At 28.8% G+C, this 27,890-nt stretch overlaps 1 protein-coding gene and 1 long non-coding RNA gene across 5 annotated transcripts in view; one reads left to right on the top strand and one right to left on the bottom strand.

Annotated features, from left to right (window-relative positions):
* The window catches only part of LOC136073695 (uncharacterized), an 88,180-nt gene extending 82,583 nt beyond the window's left edge, over nucleotides 1-5,597 (top strand). For all 4 annotated transcript variants that reach the window (XM_065820375.1, XM_065820376.1, XM_065820378.1 and 1 more), the window contains one exon: nucleotides 5,339-5,597. In XM_065820375.1, coding sequence (XP_065676447.1) covers nucleotides 5,339-5,355 — 17 coding nt within the window. In that variant the 3' untranslated portion in view covers nucleotides 5,356-5,597. The remainder of the gene's footprint in view (nucleotides 1-5,338) is intronic.
* Nucleotides 5,598-12,047: 6,450 nt separating this feature from the next.
* LOC136092130 (uncharacterized) lies at nucleotides 12,048-20,224 on the bottom strand. The gene is made up of 3 exons (XR_010644214.1): nucleotides 19,982-20,224; nucleotides 12,927-13,042; nucleotides 12,048-12,744 (listed from the first exon to the last, which is right to left on the bottom strand). It is a non-coding gene; the product is annotated as an uncharacterized LOC136092130 (long non-coding RNA).
* Between the last annotated feature and the right edge of the window lie 7,666 nt (nucleotides 20,225-27,890).

Genomic DNA, 27,890 nt, shown 5'->3' on the forward strand with positions numbered 1-27,890 from the left:
TACAGTCTCTGATCTGAGAGAATATTATCTAATCACAGGCTCTGATGAAAATTAATGGAATCAATATGTAGGTAACATAATATGTAAAAAAATAGATAAAATAATATATTATAACATTTTTTCAAAATTATAAAATATATTAAATATAAAACAAATTATACAACTTCATTGTTCACTTATTTTTATTTTGAATTAATTTTTAATGTGACATGTTTTCATTGTGTCGTCTCTATTATTTACTCCATGGATTTTTTTATTATTTACTCCATTATAGTAATCGTCAGTTAATCGTTTGAAGATAAATTTTGAAACAGATTCTTTAAATAAAAAAATTAAAATTTTTTTAAACCAAAACTTATCAAATACAATAATACAAAATATGAAACTATACAAATAAAAATATTTCGAATTTTTAAAATTATATAAATTTTAACATTTTTGAACTAAAGTTAATTGTCTCAACAAGTCAGCAATGGTTAAACTTTGAACAGATGATTTCATATTTAAAACCCTTTCTTAAAATCCATAAAAAAATCTTAATTCATTTGGGTATTCAACTGCAAATACATAAAAAGCCATAAACAAATACTCCAAAGCCTCTATAAAACAACTGCAACAAGGCAAAGTAATAACAGTGTTGTCTGCTTTGATAAAATATTGACCAGATACATAGTGTAGCATCGGTTGTTTTACTCCTCTGTTTTCTAATGTTTTTAACACACTGTCAATTGCGTCATCCTGCAAAGAGACATTTTAAACTGAAACTTTATGCTAAGACACAAATCTAAATCTTATTCAAAGCAATTTTTATTCTCTGTGAGCTTTCTTCTAACAAACTCATGCGCTCCATTATTAGAAGTTTCGATTATTCTTGTTCCCTGTGGAGGTTTGAATATTTAGATGATGTATATATATATATATATAATATATATATATATATAAAATATATATATGTATAAAATATATATATGTATAAAATATATATATGTATAAAATATATATATATGTATAATATATATATATATAAAATATATATATATATAATATATATATATATAAAATATATATAATATATATATATACACACACACACACACACACAGATGTATATATAAAAACCTTAATGTCAAAAAACAGATTTTCCATGACAACGCTTGGATGCAAATAAGCTTTTTTTACTGCTTTTTGTGGCAGTGTTGAGAGCAGCCAAACAAGACACTCTAGAGCAGCTATACTTTTCTTGTCTAAATGATAATTTATTATATCACATATGACATTTACAATTTACACTTTTACTACTACAATTTAATATAACAAATTTATTACTCACATAGCCACTAGCTGTACCATCGTGCAAAGTAGGAAAACAATCAACAATTGACTTAGACATGTCCTGCTTCTCAGTTGGAGTTGGTCTTTCTTTTCGGTAATATATAAAAAATGGTTTAAACTATTATTCTATTGAACAACAGGAGGTTTTTCTTATATGAATAAAAGTGAATTTAATTGAATGCAAATTCAATTTATTTCACTAGTATAGTTATTCCATAAGTTTCCTTAAAACAAACAAAAAAATTAAAATAAACTTATAGAAAAACTCTTCCCTAGTTGGTCACAAAGTTTTCAGTTAAATAAAAAACTTATTTTACTCAACATTTTTGATCTCTGTTAATAAAATGTTTATTTAATCGTAAACTTTTTTACTTTTTATTTTAAGTTATAGTAGTCTTCTGACTTACTTATTGACTTACTTACTTCTGACTTATCATACTTACTCAATACAATTGTTCATTAAATAACTTCACTAGGAAGAATCAATAAATCCAGTATAGATTCCAATGTGCTGATAAGACTCATTTTAACAAAATATAAACTTAAATCTAAAATATGATCTTGTCACATTAACATAGGTGTGCCGAAAAAGGTTAGGACTTGTAAAGTTGTCAACCAAGAACCAAGAGGCTGTATCCACATTTTGTGTTTTTCCAGTTTATTATCACTAAATGTTCAACAATCCATGGGCTTTGTCAACTCTGCATGTGTGTCAACTAAATTTAGTCACAAGAATAATAAAACTTCATGAAATATTTAAATAATTAGTGAATCTTTCTGGCAGAACGTTTTTACAAATTAAAACTTGAAACTCAATTTACTGGCAAAAACAAAGAAATGAACATACAGCCTCTTGATTCTCAGCTAGCTAAGGTCTCCAAAAAAATTGATAGTTTGAGTAAAACTTATCAATTAAAAAATCTAATAGTAAATAAATAAATACAGAATTACATTAAAAAAATTTAGAATTTAGATTTTAAGAGTCATAATAAACAACTGCAGGGTGTATTCTATTTTCATAATATATAATGTATTACATTAGAAAACATTAAAAAATGGGATAAGGCATTCTAATAAAGAATCTTTTTTCAGAACTACTAAACAAAAAATGACAGTAAAGTGGGTGATAATCAAGTAAATCATTAAGTTTCAAAATCTCATAAACAGGCTGAGAAGGATATATAACTTCGTAAGAATGAAGGTGATAAGTGAAATTTTCTGTTTTTACTATTTCTAGAACTAAATGCCACTCGTCAATATCCTTCCCATCACACATCTCACTTTGATTGTTATTTGCACATAAAATAAAACAAAAAATTCTTCCGAATATCAGTAACCCAGTATCCATATCTACATTGACAACAATAAAATGACCTTGTTTGTATACAACACTTGCAACATATAATGTCTTTGAAACAGCAACTTCTTCACATGAGTTAAAACACAGTGTATTCTGTATGGCATTAAGATAAGGAAGTGAATAAGTAGGTTCAATGATGTGCTTAACTACGGTTGCAACATTGCGGATATATTTTTTAAATAGTTGAGTTTCCAAAGCCTGCTGCTAATGTCTGTTCTCTAGAGTGTAACAAATGTTTGTAAAATTACATACAATGTGTGAACATCTCTTAAAAAATGAATTTTTGAGTTCATACCGCATACAACTCATGCCAACAAATGGACTAGATTTCATAATGATGGTTGGCAGATGTACAAAAAAATGATGTTTAGGATGCAATCTAACTTACTAAGTATAGATAGATGATCAGAAATAACATGTTTCATATAAACAGACATTTCATGTGTAAAGTTTGGTGCAAATATCAAATCGACTAAATGGGACAAGTGAAGCAGAAATTTCCATTGTTTATTTTTGGGAGGAACAGTTTTTCCTACTGCTAATGGCAAATACTTAAGCAGAGCCCATCACTGTACTGCTTTCATTGATGGTGCAAGTACATGACCTGATTCGTGTATTTTTAAAATTTGTACAGGTTTATGATTCTTTTCAACAGTCATTTTACCCCAAAATAAACACATAGCTTTATTTATTTCAGATAAGGCTAAACACTTGTCCAGCATACATAAACCATGAAAAATGCAACCTAACTCAACAAGTACAACACCCTCCAATAAAGTATGCATAATATCCAGACACCAGTTATCAGTAACATGAAAGTCTTTTATTTTGTTAAGTAGACATTCAGTTTTAACACCTCTAAAATGGATTTTTGATTTGGCTGTATTGCTTTCATTGCTCAATCTACTTGCTTTCAAGTTAGCAAGATCTGTTTTATAGCTATCAACAGTACACTTCTCAAACAGTTCTTTTTCAAATTTTGTCTGAATATTGTCTTTAGTTGCATAGCAAATTGTACAAAAATAACTGGCTGAAAAAGGTTCAATAAACCTAAGTAAACTATTGAGAGCCAAATTATCACAAGTAACTTGACAAAGACTTGCATAAATTGTATGATTTACTAAAACTGGAAATATTTCATTTAATCCAAGAGTGCTTAACTCCTTTATTTCAGATACAAATTTTTCTAAAATTGGTCTATATCCAAAAATTGCAATATCATGAGTATAGCCCATTGCTAACAAATAAACATTACCGAAACATGAGTTGAATACTGGTGAAAGATTTTTGATAGTGTAATAAAAAACACCAGCGTTATCTACAGAACCTTGACTTCTAAATGGATTTGTTACACTTAAACCATCATAAAATAATTGGAACATAATTAAACTTTTAGAGACATCACTAAAAAGCTAATGCTCCCTAAAACGACTTCCATCAGAAAAGTCACTTTATACTCCAGGTCTGCATTTATTAAGCAAGAAAGCTTCTACATAACTGTTGTTCTGAAATAAAGTAAATAATGTTTTTTTTACAGAAACATATTGAAATTGATCATACACAAAATCGGTACACCCACAATGAGATTCTAATCGTGGCTATAGTAAATAACTTCAGGTTGAACCATTAAAGGATGTCCTGCAAAATATGAATCAATACGATAACGTGTTGACAGAAAATCAAGTGAATTTTTGCATAATTCTTATTTGCATTCCATTATCCGTGAAACTTGGTCATTAATTGCACAATCAACACCAGCTAATAACAAACTGCTATTAAGTTCTTCATTAAAATAACCTGAAAATGATCTTGTCATATTGTTATATGATTGGATAATTGTAGGAATGATACCATAAGGTATACTGCTATCAGCACGAAGTTGAGTGACAAGTGATGCTCCTTCGGTTTTAACATCAATTAAAAAATCTAAAGAGTTAACAGATGACACTGGATTCAGACTAATAGTAGAACCATGTATTAGGTGGTTGGCGCAAAGTGCAGAGCTGACTCTAGAGGCAGAGCTGACTGTAGAGTTACACAAAATATCTACTTGGGTTTCACCTTCAAATAAAACTACTTCACGATTGACGTCAGTGTTCTTTTGGTGATAAGAAATCAGATGACAAAGAAAATTAAACAAAAGAGTAAAAGAACTTTTACAATTTTCTTAGCGACAATATATTGGTATACACAATTGTCCGTTGTCTTTATGTCGCTGCAAATAAACCCTTAACTGAGCTATAGTACTAAAACTTGTATTACAAAGATAACATGCATACATTCTGAAAAATGCCTAGTCAATACAGTTAAAATTTATATTAATGAATTCACTACTATAGATAGAATATAAATATAGATTCTAATGTACGTTTTAATATTATGCTTCGAATGCTTGATAAAATCTTCTCAACATGTAGCGATTATTTTAATTACGCATGTCTCGCGCCTTTTTTTTCCCACAAACGTGCAAACGTATGGTTTAGTAGGAATTCATATTTTTCCAGAATCACAAATCCACAGAATTGTGCAAATTACAGCCACGTCCACACCTTCCGCGAGTGTGTATACACACATATATAATAAATAGTACACAATCAAAAAATAATATGTAGAAATTGTAAAAATTAAAATGCTTTTTATTTTTAGATGGCAATGGATGTTAATAATGAAAATGGATTGGTTGAGTCTAAGTTCATAATGAAAGTGGGTTGGTTGAATAAAAATGAAAATGGCTGTATTCAAATAAAAATTTTAAAAAAGAAACATACACTTTGAAGATTTTACTTTTTTACGTTTTTAAAAAACGATAATCGTCAACTATTAAAAAATATGATTATTGTTCACTATTTGTAAATAATAACACTTGTTTATATTTCAAATAAACAGATTTGACTTTAAAATGTGACCGCTGTGTTTTAATTTCTTTGTTTTCTTTTTTAGCACTATTTTTTCAACGCTGCTACCCGTGTAGGTTCACTAACTTTATGCCTATAAAATTTGCTAGCAATTGTGCGCCAATTATTTAATTTGCATGTATTAGTGCGCCGATCATGTTAATTGCTTTTAAACCGTATTTCAACTAATATACAGTTGAATCCCATTAACTCAGACCCTGGATAAGTCGGATGGAATTTCAATTCCACTTGAACATTCTCTACCAACTTACTGTAAAATCATCCGCTTAAGTCGTACCCTGGTTAAGTCGGACCATTCGCTAGCTTGTACTGTTTTTTGAGGTCCTTTCGACCTCAAAAACAGTACAAGCTTTATTATTTTGAATTGCATATGATGAAGTGCATATTTTGAAGTGCATGTTTTTTGAATATTTTGAAGTGCATATGATAACAAAACTTCCGATATTTCAATAAAAATTCCAAACTTTTAACCCTCAAAAATAAAATACTTTAGCGTCAAATATAATTAAACATAGCTAAACATTTTGACGGAGATCTTTCGATTCAGTTAAGCTTCGATTGAATATGTTCTATTTGTTAATAACTATTACATTAAAAATTCAAAAATATCAATTAAAATTAAAAACATAGAGCGTTTGAAAATTAATTATCTCTGCGTCAAACATAATTTAACAAACTAAACGTTTTCACTGATATCTTCGATCCCGCTATACTTTGATCAAGTTACATTTACTAAAAATGTCGAAGGTTGCTTAAAGAAAGCTATCAAGTAGAACAGAAAAATACAAAATACTAAAAGAACTCGACAAAGGAGAATCATTTGTATCTATATTAAAGAAATATGGCATCCCAAAGCAAATATTGTCCGAACGGTCAAAATTAAAAAATAAAATATATTTAGAAGTCGAAAAAAATAAAACTTCTGCGAAAAGAGTGCGGATGCGTGTCTCCCTAAATGAGGATTTGGATAAAGCATGTTATATGTGGTTTTTAAACACCCAACACCAAAATACTTCTGTGTCTGGAACCATTTTTAAAGTCAAAGCTTTACATTTTGCAAAATACCTTGGTTGTGACAACTTTCAAGTATTCGATGGATGGTCTGATAGACGGAAAAAAAGAAACAATGTATCGTTTAAAACAATATCAGGTATTTTATCGTTTTATTTTTTCATTGATATTTACATTTTTTTCAGTCGTTTGTCTGAAAAATAAAAATAAGCAGGGAACTCTCGTTTCTATTCCATCGCCCATAAACCAATAAATTATCAATCCAATTCTTTTCTCTTAATTTGTTTAAAGTCATTGCCATGTTTTGGCTTATTATCACGCACTGAATGAAAAGCAAATAAAGTCCTAAACCATAGCTACTAAAATTTATATTGATTTTAAAGTTGCTTCTCTTATTTTCATAGGTGAAAGTCAAGATATTGCTAATGAAATGACTGCTCCTTGAAACAACTTTGCCGACAATATCGTCTCGCTATAACTCGCGTGATATATTCAATGCAGATGAGTTCGGTTTGTTTTATAAAGCACTTTCAAAAAACAGTATGCATTTGAAAGGTGAGAAATGTAGTGGAGGTAGAAATTGCAAGATACGATTAACTGGGCCTGCTGCAGCTAACTTTTGTGCAGAAAAACTCCTATGTTTGTAATTGGGAAATCAAATTAACCCCGTTGCTTTAAAGGAATTAGAAGCACTCCATGTCGTTATCGTGCGCAAAAAAAGGGGCTAGATGACCTCTGAACTATTTGAGGAGTGGGTTAGAGAAAACAACATAAAGTTTGCATTAGAAGGCCGTAAGGTAGCATTTATTATTGATAGTTGCATCGCTTATCCAAATATTGAGAATCTTAAATCGGTCACACTACTTTTACCCCCCAAACACAATGCAGCCGATGAATCGAGGTTCATGTTTGCAGCCGATAAATCAAGAAGTCATTCGACCGTTGAATTGTAAGTACCGAACTAATTTAATTAACAAGATCATAAATGCTATTGGTAACGGAAACCAAATACCTTCAATCTCCATACTTGATGCTATAAAAATGCTTGTTCATACTTGGAATGAAGTTTCAGATATTCACTATTATTAACTGCTTCCGCAAAGCAGGATTTAAGGAACGATTAGGAGTACCAGTCAAAGATGAAGAATACTTCCCTGCATTAAAAAATTCAATTGATCAGTTACGTCAGCGTAATGATGGAAGAGCAGCTTTGAATGCTTCAAAGCTGTTTGAAAAAGAATTGTGCAAGTTACTGAAACAAATATCAATTTCGGACTTTTTTCGTTTATAGTATTTATTATATACACAAAAATAGAAATTTCACATAAGATTTTACTGTTCTATATATATGTACCTAATATTTATATATCGAAAAACATTTGATAAGTCTCGAAATCTCATTAAGTCGGACATTTTTAAAAAGTTCGACTTAACGAGAGCTATGCTTAATTCGAACATACGCTAAGTCGGACAATAAATATATACCCGTTCAGAGTCCAAGTTAACGGAATTCTACTGTAGTTTGTAGAGAAGAGTGGGGAAAAGTGGGACGCAGGAGTAATATGACAATTAGGAGAGGTCCCTAATCAATGTTATCTAACGTAAGCAATGAGATTTCTTCCCTTCTATATAGCAGACATTGCTTGCGTGTGATAAAAACAACATTTTTGTAAAGTACCTCAAAAAAAGAATTTTTTGTGGGGTGAAGTGTATATGTATATATGCATATATATATGTATATATATATATATATATATATATATATATATATATATATATATATATATATATATATAAATATATATGTATATTTACATATATATATATATTTAAATATATATATATATATATTTACATATATATATATTTAAATATATATATATAAATATATATATATATATATATATATATATATATATATATATATATATATATATATATATATATATATATATATATATATATATATATGTATGTGTGTATATATATGTATATACATAGAAAGAGCAGCCGTAGCGCAGTGGTTTGCGCGCTTGCTTCAGAAGCTAGAGATCTGTGGGTTAACGCCACCTTTGGGCGTTAAACCACGGATCTTCTGAAGTTATAACATTGGTAAAAAACTTTGTCTCTTCTTTTTTAGGAGAGACAAAAGTTTTTATCTCTCCTAAAAAAGTATGCTTCTGGTCACTATAGTTAATAGACTTGACTGGTTTGGAAACTTTGTAAACTCTATTTTATAACCTATTGACTCAAAAACAGAGCGTAAACCAAACATGACACAGCCAAGCAAGCTCATCAACGTTGAAATAGTGTTGAAAAATTGTTAACTTTGGGTTAAAATAGAGCACAAATCAATGTTGAAACCTAACGTTAGATCAACGTTAAAACCACCACGTTTAATAAACGTTGATTTACCATTGATTCAACCTTATATATGAGCGTATGAGCTTTGCAAAAAACATCTTTTTTTTTTAAGTTTTCGCAACGTTTCTTATCTGTACAATAACACAAAAAATTCTGCTTTTTATAGTTTGCTTAAGAAAATTTAGGTTAAAATAAACTCAATACAAAGACTTCAATAGTGAAATTTATATATCTTAATACCTATTTATAAATATTATACAAAATACAAAATTTATAAATATAGGACTTTATAATTAGACTATTTGTCATTTCTAAACACAAGTAACTTAACTATGGTAATTTCAAATCAATGCAAATAAAAACTCAAAAAAATAAGGCTATTTTTTCTGACTAAACTGATTGAGGTCAGCTATATCCGAAAAAGTAACCTAATTTTTTGGTTACTTTCGAACAATTTATAGATTTATATCTTGATGGTTTTTTGGAACATAACAGCATTTTCAACAAAAGTTAATTCCGACATCTACTTAACTTCACTTAGTATTGGTTAGTTATTTTAATATTTTATATTTGATTCCGAGGAAAATGTTGTATATTAAAATTAAAATTTTTCGGATTCCAATGACAAGAACCGTTTAGCCAATAAACTGTCAATTTTGTTCATGTTAATTTATCTTATTAATGAACCTAAATTATTGATAAACAAGATAACTTTAAACTATATTGTAACTATGACTTTGGCATGATTTAAAAGCAAACTTTATCAGTAGTTTAGTCAAGAAGGGCTTCTTAATTACCAATTGATAAAATAATAAAGAATGTAACATTAGGGTCATTTCGGATAAAGCGAGCCAATAAAACTAAAATCAGTGTGTATTAATAACTATGTGAGATATCTTAATACTTCTTGTACTAGAAAACTCTATAACAGATACCTAAACTATGATATAATGTAAAGTGAGCCACACTAATATAAAGTGAGCCAAGTAAACTATATATGATACATAGGAAAGGCTCGCTTTATATTGACAAATTTATAAAGTGAGCCACCATTATTGGTAAAGCGAGCCAATAGCTTATATGATTATTCTAAAGTGAGCCATTTAGCTTTTATTTCAGACAAAAATTTACAAAATTGGAAGTATTATTACAAATAATATTTATTATATTAATATTAACTTTATTACCTACGATATAGTAAACTGGTATTAAAAGTTTGCAAACATTAACCTCAAATGCATACAATGCAAAAAATTTAAAGAACAAAAGCAATATAAAAATGTCAGCGACAAGTCTAATAAAAATAATACTGCTAAAGCTGCAGATAAATGAGTAGTATGGCTTGGTAATGCAAATACATGAATATTGTTTGCTTTCATTAGGTTTAAAAATTCAAGGTTAAACACATGTGAATAGTGATTGTTCATAATTAAAAGATGAGGTCGACCGTTTAATAGTCCTAATCGATGTAAATTGTTGACAAATAACTGTCCAAATTCCACAAACAAGTCTTTATTTATCCAGCCACTATCACTTGCTTTTACAATAGCACCAAAAGGAGCACCATCTTTCCAGCCTTTGCCAACAGTTTTTTCTTTATGAATGATCATAGGTGGTATAATATCGCCAAATGCATTTTATGCTGCCAAGACAGTAGATGTCTCCCCTCTTTCTAATGCAGTAAGATTATAAGCAGGTTCACCAACAATTGCCACAGCTTCTTCTGCCTTGTGAATATTCATCACACCTGTCTCGTCCACATTCCAAATGTGCCTAGGACTGTCTTTTATATCCAGTCTTTGCACTAAGTCTTCATACAAATCAAACCATTTCATAACCTGAGTTTTGTTCATACCCATTGCTCTTGCTGCAGACAGATTCTCTGCCTTTTTTGTGCTTATATCAGGAAATCTGTTCAAAAATCCCTGAAACCAGTAATAACCGGCAATTTTTTTTGATTCTGAAAATCCTTTTATTCCTTTAGCATCAGAATAAGCATATGCAATTTCTCGAATATCTTTGCGCGACAAAGGAAACCCTGCTCATGCCATTTTTCTTACAGTCTCTGCTAATTCTTCTTCACTTTGTTGTGAAAGAATTGTGGGTCTCCCAGAAGCACTTTCCACTTTGCTCACTTTTCCTGACAATCTGCTCCTCAAAGTTTCATATGGCACATTCCACGCTCTCGCTATCAGCCGTATTGACAACCGTTCAGTTGAAGGTTTTTCTTCTTGTTTTCTGTATTCTTCCATAGCACCAGCCATATTTCCTTTTTGCCATAAATTTAGTTTTGTGCCTGCATGACTTTGAGGCCTCGGCAGTTTTTTTGGACTTCGATGTTGTCCTCGAATTGCCGGTACCTGCTCGGACAATTTTTGTTTTCCTTGAGATTTTTGGCTTCTTCGGGCCGTGATCGGTTGATAACGTACCATTCTGTAAAAATATCATAAAAAATTTCAATAAATTAACAATTCATGTGGGTCAAAAAGCAAAAAAATTTATAATGTTTTTTGCATTTATTTATTATTGCAATTTTTGGAAAAGTGAGCCAATGGCTCGGTTTACCTGAATGCCCTTGGCTCGGTTTATCTAACAGTTATGCAAAACCGAGCCAGGTTGAAAATTCGATTAAAAAACTTTATCATCGCTCAAATACATATCAACACTGTATTTTTTGAAATAGTTTCTCATATTACTAATATTACAATCATATTTACTATAAATAGTGTCAAATATGAAATACTCACTTTTCTTAATTGAAGCTAAACAAAATATAAGGTCTTAAAGCGAAAAAACGTTTTGTTACTACTCTAATGATTATAATTATACCACCGCGAAAATAATTGCTTAGCAACTGTTTTTAAAATATTCATTAGACTTTAAAATGAATAACTAATATTAAATAAATTGTTATATATCGAAAGCATTTGATTTCGTAAAATTGCAATATTTAGGCAACCGGCTCGCTTTATCCGAAATAACCCTACATATACATCGAACTCTCTGTAGGTTCACATAAAGTTTTCTGAGAATGGCCAAAGGGTCAACAAAAACAAAAAAGATACTTTTACAACATCAAAATTTTTAAACATGTTTTTTAAATATATTTTTTCATAATACAACACGTATTTTACTTAATCCATAATTCTTAAATACAACATTTACAATGTCAGTCATAAATAATAGTAAACTTCACAGGATTATTTACATTGTCAAAGATGCTTTAACGATTTCATGTAATTAAAGATAAAAACTAAACATCTGTTTGTAAGCATACATAACAGTACTTAAATGTTTAAGTAGTTTTAGTTATTTGGTTTCAGCTTTAACCCCCCAAAAAAAAATATTTCAATAAAATGTTCAGTTTATTTTATTTCTATGGTAATGGTAAATGTCAAACATTTTTAAATTATCTAAATTTTGTATATTTTTTTAATTAGTGCCTTTTTGGAAGTATCAATTATTGAAGCTGTATTAAGAAATGTAACAGTACCACCATTGGTAAAGTTTTTGTGATTAAAAATTTTTTTTTCTTCATATCTTCTGTTGTTTTAGTTGTTTGTACCTTTGTTGTATCAAACTAATAATAATATTGACTAATTTTGAAATATTATTTGAAAACTCAGTTGCATTTTTTTGCTGATAAAAAATTCTTCAAAACTTGTGACTGATGCTTATCATCATGGTTGAAAATGGCTCTGGTTCAGCGTCGATCTAATTGGCAACTTAAAAGGTAGAATAACTCAACTGCCACCAAACAATCTAAACAATTTTCAATGGCTGATTCATTATGCTGCAGAATATAATAAATAAGCTATTTGGTAAAAATAAGCTATTTGGAAAAAATAAACTCTAGCAACCCCTCATTGAGAATAGAAAATAAAAGTAGAGAATAAAAGTACAAACAGCTTGTAGCACTTATTATATTTGTAGAAATGACTAACCTTTCTCGTGTCACATTATATAAACTTGCGAAACATTGCCATACACTTGCAATACATTTGTTCGATTAATACACAGATCAAGATTCTCACTAATATTGCTGAGCCACTATTTTTTCCTTGTTAAAAAACAAACAAAACAAGTGATATAATTAAAAAAAAAATAAAACAATATATGCCTGAAAAATGTAGCTCACTAACAAAATTTATAAAATGTACAAGATTGTTGATTATAAAAGTGATGCAAAACTTTTTCATGATATTTTAAAATCAATTTTCTAAACTGTTCCATTTCCCTAGAATTTCGAAACTTATAATTTTATTCTTTTTACCATTACTATTCCTGTTATAATTATAGAATAAAATGACTTGTCCTAAAAAATCAAGTCTCTGAAAATTAACAAAAATTAATTTTTTTTTACCTAACTGCATCTCTTTAAATATTTATGTCAAACCAACATTTATACCATTAATTTCTGCTACATTATTTTAAATATCACGTTTTTGCAATGTTCCTATTCCTTTTAATTTATACTCCTAATAACTACATGGAAAATTTTAAATCTGTATGTAGATGTAAAATTTTCTTTACCCAGGTAAAGAAAATTTTACATCTACATACATAACAAAACACTGTTAATATTGTAATATTAACAGTGTTAATACTGTAATATTAACAGTGTTAATATTGTAATATTAACAGTGTTAATACTGTAATATTAACAGTGTTAATACTGTAATATTAACAGTGTTAATACTGTAATATTAACAGTGTTAATACTGTAATATTAACAGTGTTAATACTGTAATATTAACAGTGTTAATACTGTAATATTAACAGTGTTAATACTGTAATATTAACAGTGTTAATACTGTAATATTAACAGTGTTAATACTGTAATATTAACAGTGTTAATACTGTAATATTAACAGTGTTAATACTGTAATATTAACAGTGTTAATACTGTAATATTAACAGTGTTAATACTGTAATATTAACAGTGTTAATATTGTAATATTAACAGTGTTAATATTGTAATATTAACAGTGTTAATATTGTAATATTAACAGTGTTAATATTGTAATATTAACAGTGTTAATATTGTAATATTAACAGTGTTAATATTGTAATATTAACAGTGTTAATATTGTAATATTAACAGTGTTAATATTGTAATATTAACAGTGTTAATATTGTAATATTAACAGTGTTAATATTGTAATATTAACAGTGTTAATATTGTAATATTAACAGTGTTAATATTGTAATATTAACAGTGTTAATATTGTAATATTAACAGTGTTAATATTGTAATATTAACAGTGTTAATATTGTAATATTAACAGTGTTAATATTGTAATATTAACAGTGTTAAGATTGTAATATTAACAGTGTTAATATTGTAATATTAACAGTGTTAATAGTGTAATATTAACAGTGTTAATATTGTAATATTAACAGTGTTAATATTGTAATATTAACAGTGTTAATATTGTAATATTAACAGTTTTAATATTGTAATATTAACAGTGTTAATATTGTAATATTAACAGTGTTAATATTGTAATATTAACAGTGTTAATATTGTAATATTAACAGTGTTATATTGTAATATTAACAGTGTTAATATTGTAATATTAACAGTGTTAATATTGTAATATTAACAGTGTTAATATTGTAATATTAACAGTGTTAATATTGTAATATTAACAGTGTTAATATTGTAATATTAACAGTGTTAATATTGTACTATTAACAGTGTTAATATTGTAATATTAACAGTGTTAATATTGTAATATTAACAGTGTTAATATTGTAATATTAACAGTGTTAATATTGTAATATTAACAGTGTTAATATTGTAATATTAACAGTGTTAATATTGTAATATTAACAGTGTTAATATTGTAATATTAACAGTGTTAATATTGTAATATTAACAGTGTTAATATTGTAATATTAACAGTGTTAATATTGTAATATTAACAGTGTTAATATTGTAATATTAACAGTGTTAATATTGTAATATTAACACTGTTAATATTGTAGTATTAACACTGTTAGTATTGTAGTATTAACACTGTTAGTATTGTAATATTAACACTGTTAGTATTGTAATAGCCTAAGAATGGCTGAAGTTTATTCAGGAAGCATTTTGAAAAAGAAGGAGTTATTAAGAACTGCTAACAGCATACTCAAGTTAGAGCTGTAATTTCTTAAAAGCAGACTTCAAAATAGCAAAAAATTGATAAAAAAAAGAAAAAAGAAAGTTAGGCCTTCTTCCTAACTTTCTTTTTTCTTTTTTTTTATCTTCGTTCTCAGAAGGCTGTTTATTATGCAAGCTCAGAAAAAAAATAATTTTAGAATTTGAAAAACCAAACCGTCTAGATTTTAATCAAATATGTTTAAACTTACTCACAAAAAATTTCTTGCCTTGCCCTTAAAACACAAGTTTGGAACAAAAAGGACCCAAAAAAGACCAAAAACAGATTAAGTGTCTTGAGGGCAAGGCTATCATAAATATTTATAATACTTTTTTTTTTCAGGGTTTAGATAAATATCTGTATTTTTGATTTAAAAAGTATGATTTTTTTCTTTCTTCTCAAAAAACAGTATTTACATTTTAAATCGGCTAAAAAACATTTATTATGTGGTGCAGCATTGTTTTTATAACCTTTTCAACAATTAAATTCAAACTTTGTATTAAGATTCATAATACAGTTTGCAAATGTATATATTCAATAAATTTTATATTTTATTTATTTTTCAAATGTTGATTTTGCAACATACCTGGTTTGTGCATATCACAATTCAATATTACTCATTAAATCAAAAAAAAAATATTTTAAATATTTAAAAATATTTTGTAGAAGTTTCTTCTATAGTTTATCTAATTAATCCTTTTTTTGTGTGTGTGTTTTTTTCTTCGCTAAGGAGGAAAGACTATCAGATAATCTTTTTTGGTAAGACTGGTGGAGCATTTCCTAGAAATCCTGAAAGCAGAGCGAACTCTGTCAACTGATATCAATCTGTTCTGTTTTTCCTCTTCGTTGTTGTAACGATGGACATATTGCTGCATCATGCCGACGGCTCTTTCCAAATGGTCATTGACAACAATAAGGCTACTAGCATAATTTTCAAAAATTTTAAACGAAGACTGTGTGTGCCAGTATTGTGGTGGAAGTGAAAGCCAGTCTTTTATTCTTTTTTCAGTTAAACCACTAAAACTCAACATAAGGTAAGAAAACTCTTCTATCAAAGGGGCTAAGTTTGGTGGATCTTTCTCAGTACAAGCATCTTTTTCTCCTTTCTGATGTCTTTCTTTATATATATATATATATTATATATATATATATATATATATATATATATATATATATATATATATATATATATATATATATATATATATATATATATATATATATATATATATATATACAACCCTCGGAATTAGGGTCGGCATTCGGCAATGTCGACCTAACTGCCGACCTGAAAGTGTTTAAGGTCGGCAAAAAATTGCCGACCTCGTTTCTATGTTTTATGGTAAGACATTTGTATCAAATAATTTTTGCCGACCTGATGCTAACCTCTAAAAGATTCAAGTCGGCAAACTATTGCCGACCTCATTTTTCCTAATTCCGAGGGTTGTATATATACCAAGTGTGCTTGTAAAGGGAATCAAGCACAGCATCAACTGCTTTTGGATTCCAACAAATATTTCTAAATTGATGCATCTGATGGATAGCTTTAATATCTAAGGTAGGGGCCTTGGACACACTACTCAATTCTAAATACCACTTGGCATAAAAACAGACCACAAACTCTGCGATAAGCTTGATTTCTTTTTTGAGATTGTTGTTTGTACAAGTCAAGTTGAGAAAAGCTGTATTTTCACATAGTATATTGCTTTACCAAGAAAACGGGCATGATGGATAGCTCCAGTTTTCTGATTTTACAAATAGAAGGTAATAAATAAGTCACAACTAATTCAGCCAACTCTCTTTTGTCTTCACGCTTTTCTTTTCCTGCTATACCCATTCTTTCTATATATGCTTAGCAAAAATTCATAGAATCTTCAGCAGCCTTTTCACTTATATTACCACTAACCTCCTTCCAATTCACTTGGGGCATAACCAAAATTAGAATGTTCAAATAGGCTCTTAAATTTTTGAAACAATAAGTTTTCTGGTCCTGTAGTCAACTCATTTGTTGTGTGTTTCCAAAAATACACCATTCTTAATTCTGTTATGTGATGTCTGCATGTTAATTTTAAAAGATATGTATTTAAATCGTTGGATATCTTTATGATTGAACCATTTTTGATCCCGGTATTGTTTGCAGTTGCATCAAAACAAAGACCTCCTACTTTGATTCAAGTTTATATTCCTTTAGTAGGTTCATAATACTTGTATATTGATCCTCACCAGAAAAAGAAGTTAAAGGAGGAACACCTAGTAGGTGCGTCTCACCCTCATGTTCACAAGAACTGCCAGCCAATCTTAAACTTTTTTCCTGCATTAATTTCATGAAGAGTTTTTCCATCAAAATGTATAACACATGGATAAGGAGAAGCTTCTATTGCATTTTTTACATCCTCTTTTGCTAAGGTTGACATATTTTCATTTGCTAATTTCATCTTTCTAAAGGCTGTTAATTTACTGCAATGTATATCTGTAAGTTCAACACCAGCTTCAGTTAAAATGGCACTTTCTTGCTTTTTGCAAAACTTTTGGCGAAACATCATTTAATGTAGCCATTAGGGCAACGTTCCCAGCATACACATCTATTGGAATTTCTGCAGTTACTGTACAGTTAGATTGAGATGATTCTTTTTGATAATAGTTACTAGGCTCAAAATCAGAATCATAAGATTAATCAGAACTCAAACCAGAATTGAGTTCAATTTTATAATTAGATTTTGTTGATTGCACATCCTTCGTTCTATTTTTATTTCTGTTACTCTCTGCTCTCTACAAGCATAAAATAATATTAACTATAACAAAATGTTTTATAAGAAAAATATCACCTAATACTTTTAATTTTTAAGTTTTACCTTTCTACTAAATTTCTGTCCTAAGAATAAACTTTCTTTCTCCTTCTTGATCTTCCAAAAACATCAAGTTTTCAAGCTTATCCTTGTCAGATCTTTTTTTGTCAGTCCTAATAATGTTCTTCAAATCTGGCTTGCATATCCAAAAAACCTTTTAAAAGTAATTCTTGAAGTTTTTCTGACATGTTAAATCTTTAGAAGAGCCTCTTTTTTCGCTTTTTTTTAAATTAGAATACTGCTTGTCAAGTTTATTAAAATTTTTGAATAGTGTCACTAACTAATTCAAATCCTGCTTTTATCCAGGGTTTTTTAATCTTAGCTAAAACACAGTTACAATCCAAATTTTCACATCTTTCAAAATTTTTACAGAGCGAATGTAACCAAACTGATTTTTTTGGTGGTTTTAGACAGTATAGATTGCAGGTATGCTAGATGTTGTAGAATATCCATGCCTGTTGGAAGTTGAATATCTATATGCATATTTGTTTATGTTCATTATATTTTATTGAGATAATTTAGATCTATCATGAATATATAATATACATTAAATTGTTCAAGTTTATTACAAACTAGAAATTACCTGTAACCAGGGATGCGGAGTCCCAAAAAGGACTCCAGATTTAAAAGTCACAAAAAGATTACTTTATCCTAGTTTTTGGTATCCAGGAGGTCTAAAAATATAAATAAGTTTATGGACTACTAATAGGAAAAAAAGTAAGACTTTTAGGTTAGAGGAACAATCGTTTTTTGAGCCCGGAGTCCTTAGGTATAATGGCGGCAAGGACTCCAAGACTCCAGGACTCCGGGCTTAAAAATAATAAGTTTCAAGTCATTAAATCTCGTGAATTTTTTTATTATAGCAGATAATAAGTCAATAAACATGTTTAAAGCTTCTGGACACTACTGGAGACTTGGAAAAAGTAGAGATATAAAGCCGGAGTCCTTTTGGGACTCCGCATCCCTGCTTGTAACTTCTGGTTTAGCTGCTTTAATAATAAACAATTTTTTTTTTATCAGATCTTAACTTAAATTTGTTTTCAAACTTGCACTTTTTGTTTCTTTATACATATTTATGGCAAAGTATAAAAGCCGGAAACATATTTTTTAAATATTTGCTATACTGTATATAGTTTTACTTCATTTGTTAAATGATATATACAAAACATTATATCTGAATTTGTGCTTCATATTGCTTCTTATAAAATTAAAATTATTGTAGTTATAAGTTATATATTCTTTTGTTAGGTAATGGTATTAAACATACATAAAATGAGTAATTCTATTCTTATTTTGAATATATACATTAACTGTATTATGAATCTAAATAACAAGGTTTGAATTTAATTGTTGAAAAGGTTATAAAAACAACGCCACACCATGTAATAAACATTTTTTAGCCAATTTAAAATGTAAATTATACTATTTTTTAAGAAGAAAGAAAAAAAAATACTTTTTAAATCAAAAATTCAGATATTTATCTAAACCCTGAAAAAAAAATTTATTATAAATATTTATGCTAGCCTTTACTTCAACACTTAAAGTAATTCGCTTTTGGTCATATTTGGGTCCTTTTTTTTCCAAACTTGTGTTTTAAGGGCTAGGCAAGAAATTTTTTGTGAGTAAGTTTAAACATATTTGCTTCAAATTTAGATGGTTTGGTTTTTCAAATTATAAAAATTTTTTTTTTTGAACTAAGCAACTTGATGATTTAGATGATATTGTGTATAAAAAAATTATTAGTAGAAAGCTGTGTCAGGAATAGTACAATACTGACATATACAAAACAGTTATGTATGATAGCAGAGTACAAAAAGTTAATTAAAAAAAAAGACACAATTTACACTATTTGCTACTTGCATAATGTTTATATGATTATATATGAATTTTTTAACCAGAAAGTGTTTTATTTATTTATTTTTATTTAAAATCTATTAAAGTTGAACAGCTGAGCATTAACGATATATATATAAATTTTTTTTTTGTTATTTAGAGATCTTTACTTACCTCAATTTGAATAATAAATCTCCTCAATTTGAATAATAAAGCTCCTCTTCCTCAATTTGAATAATAAATGCACAAAACATAGCAAAGTGGATATATTTAAAGTTGATTTTATTGTATATTATCGCTTTTATAGTATCGAAACCTACTTTTCCCAGTCTAATTTTTGCTTTTTAACTAAAAGCTTTAACTAAAAGATTTGAATCTGTATCATGTTCTATTACGCAAGCCAAATTTGTTTCATTTAATAATGCGGCAAAATATAAAAATAAAAACAAATTCGGTAAGCGTAAATAATAGACCTACTTTGGTTCGGTAAATTTTTAATTAGTTTTGCGGAAGGTTAACGTTCTTTAGGATGATTCAAAATATAATTTTGAAAACTCAATAAAACACAGGAAAGTTATAAAATTAGTATGGAAAGATAATAAGTTCGATAGTCTGCATTTTATTAAAAAGTCAAAATCTTACTTTGGATCATCCTAAAGAAGGGTCAGGGTAATAACATCAGTTTTAACCATGTCTAATAACATCTGTCAAACAACATCTGTAAATATAATGATGTATAATAACATCTGTCCAACAACATCTAAAATTTCATTCATTTCTAATAACATCTGTGCAAAAATTAAATGAATATTACAGATGTAGTTACATCTTTTAAATTATCAAAGTGTTACATCTGTGCAACTACATCTGTGGATTTTTAAAAATAATAACTAATAATGCATTATTTTAACCAGATGAAGTTACATAGAGTAATTTTTTCATATGTACATCTCGGAAACTACATCTGGGAAGAAATATTAACTTAACATCATAACTACATCTGGGAAAAAATATTAACTTAAAACGCATTAAATTTTAACCAGATTTTGTTACATATAGAAATTATTTCCGATGTAACTGCATCTGCAAAAAAAAAACTATCAACGCATTATATCAACCAGATGTTGTTACATATAGGAATTGTTGTTGTAATCTTTTAGCGACCAACTCGATTAATTTACAATAGAATTGTAAAATAACATGTGCAAGTCAATGAAGTTATTATACTGATATGACGGTATGACTGTTTTCAGATTGGTGATTTTCGATCATGGCACATGATCGGTTTGTCATTTATGAAAATATTAACTTTCCGTTTTTGTTTTTTTTTTTTGCTTTTTTTTTAATTTTAATTCACCTTACCAAGGCCATGAAGGTCACCGCAGTCGAGGAGGCAACTTTAGTTGTGGTTACAACACTTTATCAACTCTATAACTCCGAAACGCTAACCTTGACGAACAAGGCCGCTGCGCGGAGAAACAAGTTGAGCGCTGTATTACCAGTGACGTGGTAATCAAACTTGGAATTTCTCGATCGTTTGTGCATAATTGTTTGTATTCAGTTAATGACTATTGAACGATATCTTTAGTGATATTAAATTGTTTATTTGTGGATCAAACTTTTCAATTTACATATTTATGGTAACTATTTAAAACTTTATCAAAACATAATTGTGTTACTTGTTCCGAAATGACGGAAATGTTAATGTAATTTACTAAAATGACTTGTTATATTGCAACCCTAACACGATATTGTTTATGGTTTACTTACGTTTACTGATAGCCACAAACCGGTGATGTAATGATAAATAAATTTATTTTATTCCCCCGTGCAAATATGCAGCCGTAAATCGAGCAGCCATTGTGCAGTGGTTAGCACGCTTGCCTCAGAAGCGAGAGATCTGTGGTTCAACTCCACCTCTGGGCAAGTTTTATAACATCAGTAAGGAAGGAGGCGTAATTTTCCTTTCAAAGTCTCTTCCGCGGTGCTCTGTGATAAGACCTTATAGATTTCTTGGGGCATCTAAAATAAATGAAAAAATAAAAATATGCTAGAGTTTTTTTTTTTTCTTTTTTAGAAATTTCTAAATATAGAGGACTTTTTTCAGTTTTTTAGTATAGAGGGGTGACACCAAACTCAGCGACATCTTTGTATATTTATATATATATATATATATATATATATATATATATATATATATATATATATATATATATATATATATATATGTATATATATATGTATATATATATATATATATATATATATATATATATATATATATATGTATATATATATATATATATATATATATATATATATATATATATATATATATATATATGTATATATATATATATATATATATATATATATGTATATATATATATATATATATATATATATATATATATATATATATATATATATATATATATATTATATGTATTAGGGTGATGATTTTTTTCTTCTTGATTTTTTTTCTCAAACATTATTTCCTGTAATGAATGAACTTTTGCCTATTAATGACTAAAATGACGTTTATTCCATTAAAATATTGAAAAAGGTTACTCACAAACCACTTTGAAATGTTATTTATGTAGACATTTAAGCATTTTATGTAATTGTATTAAATATATATATATATATATATATATATATATATATATATATATATATATATTATATATATATATATATATATATATATATATATACTGTATATACATGCAGTATATATATATATATATATATATATATATATATATATATATATATATATATATATATATATATATATATATATTTAATACAATTACATATATATACTGTATGTATATATACTGTATATAACAAAAATCATGAAGCCGACTTGTGCAATAATTTATATAGCAGAGAAATGTGTAGAATTTTCCAGAATATTGTATTAAGGAGGGGGTCCAAAATTCTATATTTTTTGTTTAACTAGTTATTCTGTTTGAAAAACATTTCAGTTTTTTCTATTTTGTTGTGGTTGGCCTTCTATGTAAACATTTTTAGAGATACAAAAAAAAAATAAAAAGCATAAAAGAAAAATCTTTGCAGCAGTTATTTTGCGTATAAAGTTACGCAACTTTATGTTAAAATTTGTGAAATTTAAATTTTGATTGGATAAATTTGAATTAAAATGAATAATAGTTGCGTTTTTAAAAAATATGTAATATATGTTTTTGTTTAAACGGAAAATTAATATATACTTAAAAAATAGCTTTTGTTTTACTTTGCTAGAGAATACTTTGCTTCTATTATTGTTAACTAAATTTAGATATCAATTAAAACGAAAAAAATTGTAACAAGACGTAATAGTAAAATAGTTTTAAATCAAAATAAACAAACTCCTTTAGAAAGTCTCCCTGTGGTTGATAAATTTTATCATACAAAGTTGCCTTTACTTTTAGAGATGTTTTTTACTTGTCTTTATCGAAGTCAACAATAAATTATCTTTTAAAAGTGCTTGTCGAAGAGTTGCAAAGTTAGTAGAAATTCATTGGACAGAGCGTAATATCTACACAATATCATATCAGGCCATTTTAAAACGTCTTCAAAGTGAAATCAATGAATATTGCTATTTAAAAGGTGATGACAAAACCAAGCAACGTGATTAAATAAGTAGATGTACATTTATGAACGAATCCCTTAAAAAACTTTTTGACATTTTCTGCTTCAATCCTCAACGTCATGAAAAGCTAGAGAAGTTTTTCGGTATTTTAATGAATGCTGAAGACTACTCGTATCTAGTAAACATTCGCGGTAACAGAAATTTTACATATCAAAATGTTGATAAAACTTTCCATCAAAAAGTTATTAATGACAAAAAAAATGAAGAAAAAAATAAGAAATGAAACGCCAGTTTATCAGACAATGTACGTTGATAATGATGACAGCGAGTTAAGTGAATTTGAAGACGAAGATGAATTTCTTGAAAAAGAATTAACAAAAAATGAATATCAGTTCTTTGAAAAAGACACTGAACCGATTAAAAAAGAGAGTTATGTTTGTTGTTGTAAGTGAACCAAAACTGCCATACATGACAAGATCAAACTCAAAATTAATATTTGAAGATAGTTCTCGCAATACTTATGTTTCACCTAATGTGCGACAATCAAAAACTTAGTCTTAAGTGATATCTACCATGCATGTGCAGAGTTAGATGGAGAAAAATTCTTGATGAGGGAAATGCAAATTGCACTAAAAGTAATCGGCAATTGAATTTTTAAAACAAAATGGAAAATTCCAGATTAAACTGACCGTATATATATGTACGATAAAAATGATTGTGAAGCTATTGAGAACACATTTATTGATTCTAACACACTCCCAACATGCAGTGCCATACATAAAAAACTAAAACAGATGCACGCGTATTCTCTTGGCTTGATTGCAGACAGAGTTGTTCAAGCTAAAAATAGTGGGGATATAATAACTCACGCAACTGACTCTACCACTCGAAAGCATGTTGGGATCTTTGCACCATCTGGTTTACATATTAACCGAAAATATTATTTTCCGTTGTCTACATTAGCAATTGCTTCAGAAGCTACAGCAAATATTGCAAATGGAATAAAAACAACATTCGAAATGTTACAGGAAGCCTCAAAATACACCTCAGAAGAAATATACCAGAAGGTAGATGTTCATATGACTGACAGTGCTGTTCAAAATATAGGACTACTAAAATCACAGCTGATATACTCGATAGAGAAATTCCTGCTGGTCAACTGTTTTGCACTTCACATACAGCTTTAGGTTTTGACAGAGCTATTGAAAAAGTTCTAAACCAAATTGAAAATGAAATGAATATGGATAACCTTTTCAAAGGCTTTCTGTTAGATATATCTATTAACAAAAGTACGGAAACGTTATCCTTAACCTTTCTATCATAGGTACTAAACTTGTTTGGCCCGAGTTTTATTCAAAGCCATGGAATTATCATAAAGAATTTAAAACTTTTATGCAGCGCAAAAGCAAAGATATATATATTTTTTTGAATTTAAAGATGTTCGATTTGAATGTCTTTCGAAATGTTCTTCTATCGTTTGCTTTGGCTGGGATAACTTTAAGGAGTTTTTAGACCAACATGAATATAACACAAATAAACTTGCTTGTTTAGTCCAAGATTCTATGAATTTTGATTACATTATAGTTACTTTAGTCGTGGTAGCAGCTTTTGGAATGCAAGTCATTTCACCATTTTTCTGTAAAACTAAAGGTAAAGCCACGCATTCTAAACTGCAAATATTCTTCAGCAAGATGTATGCAATCTTATCTAATGATGTCATAAATAGACAATTCTTTGAATTTAAAGAGCCATGTGTTCAAGGAATATCAAAGAGACTTTGAAAATCTCGTTAAAGAAGATTATGGCTTAGAAGTTGTTGATGTAGTTCGAAAATACGCATCAAAGAACTTTGATGATTGCATTATTCTAGCAAATATAGTTCGACAAGGTTTAGCTATAGTTCTTCAACACCAAAGAGGAAAGCATTATGGGTTTGGAGAAAGAAACAATGATCGATTACCTGATGAGTATTACGTTTTTAATTGAGTCATTGGAGTTGATAAAATAGTTACAAATAGTCAGTGTGGAACTCATTGCAATTGACTTCGAACAAAACCGTCACTTTCAACAGTTTCACTTGGTAATGTTCTTAAAAATTCAAACCATTTAAGAAATGAAGATTCAAATAATTTAGAACTATTTCGGTAAATGGATCCTATTGTTAGAAAAGTTGAAAGTATAGAATACAGTTGGAACCAGCGACAGGTTCAACTAAGACAAAGCGGTTTAACTAAAAAAGAACAACAAGCTTTACATCAGGCGTCCAGGAGAAATTCTATTTTAACTTGTTTAAAACTACAAGGCGGCCCATTTATTAGTGGATCAGATATCAGTGAATATATTGAAAAAGAACAAGATCTGATAAATTCCAAAAGCGATTGAAGAATGAAGTAATTTATTTTAGAGATACAAGTAAGTCATTGCTGCGGAAATCAACTTTATTTAAAATCATGTTTTTTGATAAAAATATGAAAAAGCACCGTCTTATGTCTATAGAAGATTATGCTACTAATTTGAAGGTTTTACTTGGAAAGTCATCACAGCAATCCACAATCACCTACGATGACTTCCACAAAGTTATTTCGCACTTTCAATAGAGGTCGAAACAAATTATTATTAATATTAGACTATCTTGATGATGTACAGTGTCTAATTTTTTGTGTTATTTATAACTAGGCATAGTGATTACATATTTTATAAATAAAATGAAAAAAAATATTTACCATGTGTTTTACATTGCTTATATTTGAAAATAATAATAAATTTCATTTAATTTAACAGTAAATTGTTTTGTCAAAATTATCACTTTTATTAAAATTGAAGTAGAAGGCTAAATACTGATAATGAAATAAAAACATTGTAAAATTCGAAATCAGCATAAAAATGAATTAAGAAAAAGTGGTTAAACTACAAAAAATCTAAAAAAAAGTTAATTTTGGACCCCCATAATTGTATAAGGCTTTGCGCCGTGAGCCAGGACAGTGACGTCACAGTGACGTAAGTGTTCGGGAAGCTTCTTTAGAGTTCTAAAATTTTCTTCAACTGTTTTGCAGTCTGCTATAAACTGGTATATAAGCAAGGTGTTCAAATCGGGTAGTTGAGTTTTAATTATCTTAATTTGGTGTCAACATTGTTATTGCTTTATTTTAATTATTGCGCACTCTCTACATTTTAAGTATAAAGAGATCCTTGTATTATTTGGTAACTTACATTTAACTTTTTCGCAAATTATAATTGAGCATATAATATTTTATTAGGGTCTGCCTTTTTCATTTTTAATAACCACTATTTTCTTCTTTTGAAATAAAATATATTAACAATAACAGTTCAATTGAAAACTTAATAACAGTTTCTATAATTTGTGACGTAGTTAATATTGACGTTAAGGCCTTTCCTATTTCAGTTGCTGAGTAGAAGACAACATGTCGTTCAAGAAGAGCTCTTCTAACACGGAGAAGAACAAGGAAACCTGGACAAATAACTTAGTCCAGCTTCAAGCCCCATCAAGAAGAAGCAACGTGGCTATTTATGAAGCATCCTTGAGCAAACGGAGTCGCATGCCCCTGAACATCACGTCATTGAACGCTTCAAATTTCTTGAATCTACAGCCAAAGAACGGAGAGAGAGGATCGGTTTAATTGTTGTAGAGCTTAAAGACCTATAGAGCAAAACGCTGAACTTCCCGCAAGTATCTGATCAAGCATCAAGCCATTTGTGCAAAACTAGCAAAACTTCTGAAAGGCTTCAAGCGCTGCAGAAGAAAAAAAAACTGTGATTCATTGAATGAACTGTTTGACATGACCAAGATGAAAGGCGAATGGTTGTGCAAAGAGGATGAGAACCTTTACAAACTGCAAATTGGTAGCAAAAGTCACGTTGGTTATTCGACTGGCAAACCTACTAATGCCAATACCATCCACCCATCCAGGCAAAGAAGGGCAAAGGAAGCGGCTGTGTCCACACTTACCAGCTTAGCGCTATCTGATTGTTCCAAAAGTAGCACGGACTCATCCGAGAATAGTACAGACAGGCCTTGGGAAAATGACAATGCAGCATCAATGAGCAAAAGGAAGCATAACCCAACAGGTATTGCAAGACGTCTTGTTACATGCTCAAAGCTGTTGTCCCACGGAGCAGCAGTGGTATGCCGCCAGTTTTCTGATGAGGGCATTGAAATCCCAACCCCATGTCAATCAGCAACCCACAAGGCTATCTAAACGAGAGCTGCTCAAGTGAAGAAACACTTGGTTAGCACGCTTCATCTGGAGAAGTGGAGCATACACTTTGACGGCAAACACATTGAGGGCTTTGAATATTAGGCCGTGGTACTCAAGAATGAATCTAAAAAAATTAAGTAGACTTCGCTAAAATTGAAAGATTGCAAAGCTTAAACAATCGCAGAAGGACTCCAGGATGTGTTAGAGGAGTTCAACCTGTGGGGATCAGTTGTGATTATTGTTGTCGACACAACAAACGTGAATACCG

The sequence above is a fragment of the Hydra vulgaris genome, chromosome 15 (genome assembly GCF_038396675.1).
Source record: "Hydra vulgaris chromosome 15, alternate assembly HydraT2T_AEP".
NCBI lineage: Eukaryota > Metazoa > Cnidaria > Hydrozoa > Anthoathecata > Hydridae > Hydra > Hydra vulgaris.